Raw genomic sequence first — 11,909 nt, 5'->3', positions numbered from 1 at the left:
TCTAGAGGTGGGTGCTGTGATTTTCAGATGGGGAAGCAGAGGCTTGGAGATGCAACCACAATCCAATGTTTCACACTAGAAAAGAGCAAATCCAGGACTCCTGCCTACAGAAACTGCATGGGGTGGAGCCACCATTGTCCAAGAGACCAAGGAGGCTTTCCTATGAACTCCAATTTAGGCTTCTTCTCTGCATCTTGGCTTGCTGCCAAGTCATTCCTAAGCCCAGGGAAACAGATTCTTTTTCTCTTTGCATTGTTAAAAAATATATTATTTTTTGTTTCAGTGTTTGCTTGAATGTATGTGTACCATGTGCATGCCTGATGTCCAGAGGCCAGAAGAGGGTTTTGGATCCCATGGGACTATAGTTACAGTAAGCCACCATGTGGGTTCTGAGAACTGAGCGTGGATCCTTTGCAAGAACATCAAGTGTTCTTAACTGCTCAACTACCTCTCTCAAGCTACTTTTTTTGCATCACATTAAAAACCCATTTTTTCCTCATTATGCAACTTGAAAAAAAATGAACATTCATACAATTGTGTGTGTATATATGAGAGAGAGAGTGTGTGTATTCCATATATTGTGAGTCTCCTTGGATACATGGACTCCATCTTATATAGAGTTTCCATTTTGTATTAAGCTAAATTCTAAGAAACAACTGAATTGCCTGAAATAGCTTCTGTGTGAATTTAGATCACAATGTCCCAGCCTATGACTTGTTGGTTAGCTCCCAGTTAGGATGAAACCCCATGGATGCTCTGCTTGGCTGGCCTTGATCTAGGCCAGATTATCAGGGATGCCATCTCAGGTGTTTGAGAAGCAGTAACACACTTAGGATGCTAGATGTGAAAAATGGTTGGAAACATAGGGCATGATTGCACTCGACTGGCTGGCCTAGCCTTGGCCTCACCCTTCTTAGTTTGTGGTCTTTTGCTTAAAAGGTTGCTCTTTCTTGCCCTTGGCTAACAAGGTTTGGAACGCAGTCCCAGTCATTTCCCTGCTATATCAGCTTCTGAATAAAGATACTTTTGCTGGCTTGAACTTGGTTTTCATAGTGGAGAATTTCTGAAAACACATACATCATATAAAACCACACACACACACACATACACATACACACATCTATCTATCTATCTATCTATCTATCTATCTATCTATCTATCTATCTATCTATTTATCTACTACCTATTTTCTATCTATCTATCTATCTATCTATCTATCTATCTATCTATCTATCTATCTATCTATCTATCTATTATCTATCTATCTATCTATCTATCTATTATCTATCTATCTATCTATTTATCTATCTACCTATTTTCTATCTATCTATCTATCTATCTATCTATCTATCTATCTATCTATCTATCTATCTATGATGAAACAGAACATTGTATTTTCTCAATAAAGGCTGTTGGTAGTTGAATGTACCTACAAAGAGCACCTGTATTCTACCCACCTTGACTAGGAAGTATCCTACCCAGAAACATTGCTTCTGAATACTCATGGAAGACCCTTTGTTTTGCTGGGTGTGAAGTACTGAGCCAGAGCTGTGGGAGGAAAACTGCTCTCAAACCGAGGCTGGCTAAGACCAAGTTCAGCTCTTAGCACCTCTCACCTTCCCTTTTACAGTTTTTTTCCTCCCCCAACTCCTCTTCCCACATCATTCCTGTCCAGACCTGCCCACTCTTAGCCACAGGCTCCTGAATATTTCCATCTTCTATTTATCAATAGAATCTTCTGTTACCTCTTCCCAGAGAACACACAAGATTAACATTTCGCTGGATCCATTGCCTCTCTTGCAGCAGGCAGCTTCTAGCCTATTTAGAAGAGGAGACAGAGACCCTTTTGTCCAGTAGCCCAAACCAAAGGACACAGGAGGGAACAAAAAACCAAGTTACCCAAAAAATCACAGCACATAGAAACCACAGAGGAATTTTAACAGACACCCAGAGAGATAGATGTGTTAGGTTGTAGGATAGCCCAGTACTTTATTGGATTGTGGGGTAGCTTAGTACTCCTCAAGTCACAGATTTTGTGTTCACCCGGGCTGCCATAAACCCTTCATTTTTGGGAACTCAGCCAGATATAAAACCATGGGCTAAGACCCTGGCTCTGTCTTAGTACTGAGCCTTCCATATTACAGTCTTTCAGCTACCGAAAGACCATTCCCTTTCCCATACAGTTTATAAATATCCAGAGCAAGAAAAAAAATCCTGCATATCCCTGAAGGCGATGAAAGGGGAGGGCAGACAGAGTTTCTAAGTACTTCCAGTAAGGATGTCAGGACAACAGTAAACTGGGCTTTGAGAAGCTAGCTATCTTCTTCAATTCAATAGTTGTCCAGTTTTGTCTTTATGCAGGACTTCTGATATCTGTCTAAAACATACTTGACGACTAAACCTTCTGGTCCTTTCTGTAGGTGTAGTTCAGCTCTTCATAAAGCAAGAAAGTGAATGTGAACGAGTCTCATCAAGTTGAAGGCGCGACCACACACATGGCATCAGTGAGCTACTCAGTTTCCTGCCTGCTACCGTAGGTCCCTGCAAACAAGGAGATGCCATTTCTCCACCACAAATCCAGAGAGAAATTATTCATTTTGGCATTTTGTCAGGATTCCTGTTAATGTGATACCAACTTTGTGTTGATTTTGTGATGTATTAGCATATACACAGTGGGCATGGATGTGCTTTATCAACATCTGTCACTTGGAAACATTTTTTCCCCATTGGAATGAAACCTGAAGTCTTTATCTTTACTATAGCAAATATAAACAGGTAACAGTCACTCAAATAAATAAAGTATAACTTTTCATAATTAGAAGGTAACATATTTGAGAGTGTGTGTATGTATGTGTGTGTCTTTCACACACACACACACACACACACACACACACACACACACACACAGAGAGAGAGAGAGAGAGAGAGAGAGAGAGAGAGAGAGAGAGAGACTTATTTTTTCTCATTTGTAGTTTTTAGGTGCAACGGGCTCTATAACATGAATCTGAGAGGCAAAGGGCACAGAATTAATTTTTGTCTTTCCTGCCAACCTTGGGTTTTATTTGGGAGCTCCCTAAGCTTCCTGTGAGCAGAAGCATTCTCTCTGTTTTCTTCAGTAATTTTAATTTGCAAGGTACACAATAGAAGATATATTCAAGTTCCCATTTTGTAGACAATTTGAAATACTGCCAATGCCACTCTGAGAGATGACATTGACAAGGAATGTTTTTCTTCTCCACACCCTCTCCAATGTAACCCAAACCCCATTAGTTTCTTCAAGGCAGCCCGGAACAGGTAAAGCCACAGGGTGCCTGTTCCATTGCTATGAGTTGGCTAATAAAAAAAATATTTTATTTGACATTTCTTTGTGCTTGACATTTTCTTACTCCATTTTTCTTTTCTTCCCTTCTTGCTGCATCCCCTCCCATTTGGAACAATAACTAATTCGATTAAGCATGTTTCCATCTTCTATTTTTTATTTCACTGTTTAATCCAGAGAAACTCCTTATGTTACTAGTCTTTACAGAGTCTCTCTTTCCGTGCTCTCTCACCTTTTCCTCTTGGAGACCCCTGGAAGCCAGATGCCACTCTATCACTTCTTTAGCAGTAAACATGGCTTCCAATCACTCAAATCCAAAGCCTCTTTCTTCATGTTTTACTTTTTAAGGAAGTACTTGTATCTTATGTCCTAATAACTGTGGCTAGTTGTTTGTTTCCTCAATCCCTTTCTTTGTAGGAATTGTGGATTCCCTTATTTCTCTGAATGCTGTGCATGATAGCAGTCCTCTTTGTACTCTTTGAGGATATCAGGATGTCAAAAGTAGATCAGATGATTTGCTATCTAGTTCGGGGTATCTTTAAGATTCAAAGGGTGTTCAGCAGATAACATCATCCTTCAGAGTAACTGAGATATTCTTCTAAGCCCCAGGGGGTCATGGAAAGCAGAGAAGAGGATGGGGGCAGATAGAAAAAAAATCTGTGTCAAGGTGCTTTTTTTGAATCAATCTTCAAATTCCTTCCCTACTCTGCTTAGACTCTCAAGTGAATCCAATTTCGCATTCATCTAAGAATCCAGTAACTGGAGTAGTTGTTAGTGTTAGAGCAGGTTTTGTGAGTGGGGAAAGTGAATGAAGAGATCTGTGAAGAAAAGGCAGAACTGGTTGGGTCAGGTCTTGTAATACTTCCCTGTTCCAGTTACTGGTTCTACCTTTTAAGGTAAAGACGTACATGGTGCTGAAACCGTCTCCAGGCTCTTCTCAGCCCTGGGTTTCTTAAGATCAGATGCACTGAGTGGCCTGCTGGATAGGCAGTCATGATAAAGCTGCACAAACTATTCCAGATACTGTAGGCACCAAGGATGTTTGACATGGAAATAAATAAAGCCAGTGCATTGATAATGTAGAGAATGAGAGAGTAGCTGGTCGATTTGATGGCACCCAAGTGAGCCTCCATGCTGGAGTCCCTAGAGCCTGTGGTGCTGTTTCCCATGTGCAGGGTGTGCCTCTTGAGTGAGGTGATCAGAAGAATGGCTGCCATGATGAACATGAACAAAGGAATGAAGATCCCCACATAATATAAGAAAGCCAGGCTGAGTACATTGGTCTTAAGGAAGCACTTCATCGTTGTGGAGTTGGAAGAAGGGATGGGAACAGAACTGTTCACATAAATATTGAAGATGTCTTTAGAGAAGAAGGAACTTAAACTGAAGGAAACCAACACTGACAGACTCAGGAGCTGAGGCATCAGCACTATGATTTTCTGCTTCATCATAAGAAACAGAGGGTGAGCGAAGTTCACAATTTTAAGACAGTAGAAGACATTGAGCCAGGCAGCAAACCAGAGGTTACAGTAGTTCAGAAACACAGAGATGGCTTTAAATAGTTTATACATGGCATTATTGTTATAAATGATTGGGAAAAGTTGACTATAAGTAACCTCTACCATTATCCAAATCTGTAACAAGAGCCTGGAAAAACTGAGCATCAACATAAGCTTCTCACCAATGGGGATTCTTTTGCTCCTGACCCATTCAGTCCCATAGATGACTGTGATGAAGCCATTGCCAATAACACCAATGACACAGTGTATTGTAGTGACCACAAAAGGGATTACAAATTCATACCTGTGAGCATAATAGTCAGAATTTGTGGTTATTATTGCCATTCTGTTTGACTCTGACTTAGGTTCCTCACTGAGAAGTGCTGTCTGCCCTGTAATCTTGCCACTGTCAGCGTTGCTGCAATATTTCCCCTCTTTGTTGAGAGATACTTCCTATTTTTCTTTGTCACATGACTACAAGTAAGAGGTTTGACATGCAAATTATGAAAGGATTTGGTTACTGGCCCTGACTCCATTTTCCATAAACACCCATTTGTTTGGGAAGTTTTAGAAATGTATTGGACAGAATTTTCAAGAATATCTATCACAGTATCTTTTCATCTTACTGTTTTAGTCCATATGAGAAGAATCCAAGTTAGGAATCTCCATGCCCCATGATTTTTTTTTTTAAACATATCTCACAAGACTGGTGCTACTTGCTATTATTTATAAAAACATACTGCTGTCTCATGTTTCCTTTCTATGTTGCCCAGGTTAGCCTATCATTCTCTTGCCACTGCTAGCTAAATAGCAGGGATTATAGGCATGCACTATTGTGCTCAGTCTTTTTCTTTCTTTCTTTCTTTCTTCCTTTCTTTCTTTCTTTCTTTCTTTCTTTCTTTCTTTCTTTCTTTCTTTCTTTCTTTCTTTCTTTCTTTCTTTTCTTTCTTTCTTTCTTTTTTTCTTTCTTTCTTTCTTTGTTTTTTTCTCTCTTTGTTTCTTTGTTTTTTCTTTCTTTGTTTTTTCTTTTTTCTTTGTTTGTTTGTTTCTTTCCTATTAATTGTTCCATTTGTTTACATCTCAAATGATATACCACTTCCTGGTTACCCCTCCACAACACCACCACCCCACAACCTCCCTCTCCTCCCTCCCCTTTGTCTCTATGAGGGTGCTTTCTCTCCCACCCACCTTCTCTCACCCCACCCCTCCAGTATCCCCCTACACTGGGGCATCAAACCTCCACAGGACCAAGGGCCTCCCCTTGTATTGATATCAGACAAGGCCTCCTCCTGTAGACTCCTTGGTTTGTGGTCTAGTCCCTGGGAGCACTGGGTGGTCTGGCAAGCTGATGTTTTTCTTCCTATGGGGTTGTAATTCCCCTTAGCTCCTCCAGTCCTTCCACCAACTCTCCCACCAGAGACCCTGAGCTCAGTCTAATGATTGGCTCCAAGCATTCACATCTGCAGTAGTCAGTTGGTGGCTGAACCTCCTACGGAACAGCCACATCAGATTCCTGTCAGCAAGTGCCTCTTGGTAACAGCAGCAGTGTCACCCAGGTTGGTATTTGCAGACAGGATGGATCCCCAGGTGGGGCAGTCCCCAGATGGCCCTTTCTTCAGTCTCTGCTCCCATTTTTGTACCTGTTCTTCCTTTGGACAGGAACATTTCTGGGTTAAAAACTTTGAGATGGGTCTGTGGCCACATCCTTGGACTGGGAGCTGTGCCTCTCTACTGGAGGTGGTCTCTACAGGTTCTATCTCCCCTTCTCTGCTAAAATCACCCCAGTTGAGTCCTTGGAGCCTCTCTTTTCCCAGGCATCTGAGACCCTCCAGTGGCTATCCCCAGTTTCTTACCTCCCCTACATATTTTATTTCTCTTAGTTTGTAAGATTTAACTTTATAGTTACCATGTAAGCCAATAAAAATTCATTTAGCTCATATGTGACCATCTTTCACTTACAACAAAGTTACTTCTGGAAAGGCCTCAAATTACGTGACCTTTTCTGCCTCTAAGCATTGTACAGATTAAGGAGAATGGATGAGCCAGTCTGTTCTGTGGACCAGTAGGCTTCATGGTGGTTCATGTGCCTGGTTTCCTGATCCTCCTAGTAGCACCAACACCTCCCATTCAGCCAGAAGTTTTGTTTTGTTTTGTTTTGTTTTGTTTTTTTGAGGTTGTACGGTGACTTGACTGAATTTAGTCAGTGGTTTTGTGCTGTATAATCTTACGTTAACTTGTAACAAACTTCAGTCATCCAGAGCAGGGAGCCTCAACTGAGAAAATGCCTCTATATGTGGGTTGTTGGTAAGCCTGTAGAACATTTTCTTAACTAGCAATTGATAGGAAAGGGCAGAACTTATTGTGGGTAGTGCCATTCTGGGACTGGTGGTCATGGATTGTAAAAGAAAGCAGGTCAAACAAGTCACAAGGAGTAAACCTGTAAGTAGCACTCCTCCATGGTCTTTGCATCAACTTCTGCCGCTAGGTTCCTGTCTTGCTTGAGTTCCTGTCCTTACTGCTTTTGAAGATGGACAGTTATATGGAACTGAGAGTAAAATAAGCCCTTTTCTCCTAATGTGGCTTTGGTCATGGTGTGTCAGCAAAGTAATAGTAACCCTAAGTCAGGTTGCTTGTTTTAAACAGGAAATATACTTTTCAATTAAACAGTATGTAGCTCAGTTTGCAATGTGTTTTGACACTCAGATTTAGTACCAGTTACAATTTGCTTATGAGATTGTTCTATTAGATGAAAAGGATGATAAATCATGAATTTTCACAACCCCAAATTAATTTGATTTAAAATAAAGAATTTACAAATTGATTACTATAGAACTTAGCTGTACAGCTGTGCATGGTGGAGTTTGCCTATTATTTTAGCACTGAAGATGCTGAGACAAGAGGACAGAAACTCTTCGAGAACTTTTCGAATTCCATATAGCAAAACTGCATGTCAAACAAACAAGATGAAAATTAAACCCCGTCAAATTGCATTGTATTACTTGATCATGCTTGCATAAAAACAGTATTAGAAAAAGACGAATATTACAAAATGACTAAAGTATTCTACAGAGAAAAAGAAGGCCTAATGTCAACATAGAGACTTACATAAGGCAACTCATAGCTTCTTCAGTCATCACAGGCAGGAGCAGGGAATAGTATTTATTGACCTCTCTGACATTTCAGGGAAGAGGTTCACTGATTTTCGTTACTTCTCCCAGGAGATGAGATTAGTGACTATGAGTAGCTCTACAGATTATAGAGTACTGCCCTTCATTTTTTTTTTAACTTATTTTAACTCAGCTTATGTATGTTTACAATAAATATGTACAAATTTCTCACATGTAGTTATTGGTTTAATTTTTCTGGCTCCATTTCTGTTGGTTTTTATTCACACTTTTCTTCACCTGAGAGCAGAAGATATGCTAGGCAGGATTTGCCTGCAACCACAAAGACTTGAACAAGAGGGCAAGGGTTGGCAGCAGTCAGGGTCTACAAATGGGTACTCAGGATCTACACAGGTTACCAGTCTAAGGTTTCCAAATTCAAGGCAGTTATAACATTATAATTTTAGTGTTGTCAACTAACCTTATTTATTTATTTTTAATATGGAAAGCTAGAATGGAGGTGGAATAGCTTCAATGTGGCCTCTAAATTTCATGTATTGCAAATTTGATCTCCAAAAGCAATAGTGTTGAGAGGTGGGATTTCTTAGTTAGGGTTTCCATTGCTGTGAAAAGACATCATGACCAAGGCAACTTATAAAGGACAACACTTAATTCGAGCTGGCACAAGTTCACAGGTGCAGTCCATTATCACCATGGCAGGAAAAATGGCAGTGTCTAGGCAGGCATGACCCTGGAGGACTTGAGAGTTCTACATTTTGATCTGACTTCAAACAGGACTCTTCCAAACTGATCAGTTTCAAAGTCCACTCCCATAGTGACACACTTTCTCCAACAAGGTCACACCTCCTAACAGGACCACTTCCTATGGGCCAATGATATTGAAATCACCACACAGGATTTGAAAAATACATTTTATTTATTCTTAGAGAATGTAATGACTGCATACAATGTATTTGATCATGCCCATCCTCTCTAACCCCTTCCAGATGCCTCCAACAGATTTCTCACCCAAATTCATGTCCCTTTTTAAGTGATTTACAGAGTCCAACTAATGCTATGCGAAATTAAATACATCCTCTGTAGTGTGGGCAACCTATCAGGGTCCATAAAACCAAAGATAACTGACTTCCCACTCTCCAGCAGCTATCTTCTATCAATAATTCCTCAGTCAAGGGTGAGACATTGTGAGTTCCGCTCTCATACAAATGTGCTGGAATTTTGAGTGACTTACTCTTTGACACATACCACAGATGCTGTGAGAATCTAAGTGTCTTGATGCCAACTTGACAAGAAGATACTGTTTCCCAGCATGCCTTTCTAGCCGTGGACTCTTACAATCTTTCTATCCCCTCTTCCAAGATGTTTTCTGAGCCTATGTAATATAGTTACCTCATCTAAGGCAGAACATGTAAGAGGGTCCTTTAAGAAGTGATTGTCACAAGAGTTCTGCCTTCGTGAGTAGATTAACATTACTTGAGCAGTGTGTTTATTATAGAAGTGAGTTCAGTCATTCCTTGTTCACTGTTTTTTTCTACCTCTTCCATGGAAGGATGCAGCAAGATGCTCTTTGCCAGATGAAAAATACCTGGCCTTTTAATTCTCAGATTCTAGAACTTTAAGAAATAAATTTCTAATTTTAATAAATTGCCCTATTTGTGGCATCCTATTATGATAGCACAGAATAGACCAAGTTAGGAGGATCCATCCTCCAGGGAAGATCCAACCATGAGCCATGGCCATTAGCTTTGGAAGAGTATTTAGTTGGGGGAAATACTCTCCACCAACACATAGAAAAAGAAAATGTTTTTTCAATTTGGAGAGGAAAGAACAAAAGGAGGAGAAAGGGCTCTGTGATAGAGACCTGTGTCCTGATCCTCTCCTTAAGATTTCATGGGAGTGACAAAGGCAGGCAGAGCTGCAAAACTGCATTTGAGTCTACCCCTTAGAAAAGCTGCTAAACTCTCATAACATCCCCAAAAGAAGTGGAAATCCATTGAAGAAACTGGTGGATCCCAAAGAGAGCAAGTAGTTGTATCTGGGAAATTTAATAAGTAGTTCTGATAAAAAGGTCAACCATTCAGTTAAGGTCAATGTAAAACCATGGGTTAGACTCTATTCCTCTCCTACTTTGCCATGTGAGTGTGACACCTGAGGACCAGAGATTTCACTTCAGAGAGAATAGGAAGGGTAAATCCTGGGAAAATTCAGTAAGGACATGCAAAATACAGATTGTACAACCAAGCAAACATTAATATATAATTTCCTTATGGGGTCGTGTCAACTCACATAAGGGGAATTAACCTGACAGAAGGTCAACTGAATGGTGCTTAATACCCTCTCTGTCATCCATAGTGATATATTGATCAGTTTTTATACTTTATAATGAAAAGTATTAACAGTTCAGTTTACTTTCATATTTGTCTAAATTTTATCTTCTACCTTTCTATTACATAGTTTAAGCTAGGATAAGATTTCATCTTCAATCTCTCTATTACCTAGTTGTAGGCATGGCATGGGCTCTGAGACATCCATCTTTTCCTCTTCCAGTCTCAGCTGGTGTGGGAGCCAGGAGAGAGTGTCTCTTTATTTCATTGGCTGCTCTTTCCCCCTAGCTTTTCTGGGATTGTTGCTTTCTTGGTCATTACCATCTGGCCATCTAACCCTTCTGAATGTCAGGCATCCAAGTGTTGACTGCCATGTGATGCTTGCTTTTGAGTTCTTCTTGTGTCTTTGGAGCAGACCTCGGTCTGCTGACTATAACTATAATTTTTATGTAAGTAGTTTTACCTTAACTAGCATTTAGCTTTAGTCATTGGCTATGTTCTTTTTACCCATCTTCCTCAGATCTGTCTATGCATTGGAATTGCCTCAATTTCCCAAAGAACTCATGAAAACATCCACATCACCATCCAACCTTAATAGATTCTGAATATTTATTCTGGAGAATATTTGAATGCTGGCCTTTTAAATTCTATTTTTTGTTTTAGTAGGGAATTGGGGATGATGGAGATATATTAAGAATCATCGTTTATTAACGGGCTCTACTTTTGATTTTATCATGTGGCCTGTAGGAACAATGATAACAAGAACAATGGTACTCATTACACTCTGTTTATAGCAATGACTCTATGAATTTTTGGAGAAGACTGAGAAAGATGTATTCTATCAGGTATAAGGAAATACAATTGAGTGGTAGAGGTATAGAAAATAATTATAATAGTTTACAAAAAGTTTTTGGTTTGCAAAGTCATATCCACAATACAGTGTTAGATAGAAGTGTAATTTTATAAAAAATAGAGAAAGAAAAGTAGATCCTAGAGGGGCATATGTTCCACTTTGTTCATTAATGAATACTTTATTTGTATATTTGGCCAAGAACATAATGAAAGAAAATAGTCTGGAAGCCATTATGAAACAAGCTACTACAGAAACTAAGATAGGAGACATGAAAAAATGTGCAATCCAAATCTAGTGAAGGGAGAAGAAAATTGAAATGCAAATAGATTTTATTTTTGTTGCCTATAAACCAAGCAGTTATATATCTAAGTGAAATATCTTCCTGAAGCATGAAATTCATCACAGATAGCAAGTTGTGGAAATGTCTATTGAATGTAGTGGAAATTGTGAGTTCTTTGAAGTTTTTAATATGTGCAAATATGCATGTGACCAGAAACACTGTTGTTCACATGCTAAATGAAATTGCTGAAGTCATATTATTTAAATATGGCTAAGAAATTGAAATATAAATTATGTAAGATTTTGTTTTTCATATTATCCAAAAGCATATTTAAAATACATTAACATAATTAATATATTTATTATATAAGTTGTATAATTATATAAATATATAATATAATTAATATAATTATTTCCTCACCATGGGTTGCAAATTTTTATGACTAGAAATATTTTGGGCAGTGTGCTCATGACAGAGATGACATTGGGAAGTACTTCAGAAATTAGTTT

General features: G+C 39.2%; 1 protein-coding gene across 1 annotated transcript; it reads right to left on the bottom strand.

Annotated features, from left to right (window-relative positions):
* Positions 1 to 4,203: 4,203 nt before the first annotated feature.
* Tas2r40 (taste 2 receptor member 40) lies at positions 4,204 to 5,163 on the bottom strand. Its single transcript, XM_052172485.1, has one exon. The coding sequence runs from the start codon at positions 5,161 to 5,163 to the stop codon at positions 4,204 to 4,206; it is 960 nt and encodes a 319-aa protein (XP_052028445.1).
* Positions 5,164 to 11,909: the final 6,746 nt, after the last annotated feature.

The sequence above is a fragment of the Apodemus sylvaticus genome, chromosome 2 (assembly GCF_947179515.1).
Source record: "Apodemus sylvaticus chromosome 2, mApoSyl1.1, whole genome shotgun sequence".
In the NCBI taxonomy this organism is placed as follows: Eukaryota; Metazoa; Chordata; class Mammalia; order Rodentia; family Muridae; genus Apodemus; species Apodemus sylvaticus.
The sequence above is the reverse complement of the archived record's forward strand: the minus strand, read 5'-3'. Positions and strand labels throughout refer to the sequence as shown.

Excerpts from the sequence above, each read along its gene's own strand:
- Tas2r40 (XM_052172485.1), bottom strand. The coding sequence starts at position 5,163 with ATGGCAATAATAACCACAAATTCTGACTATTATGCTCACAGGTATGAA.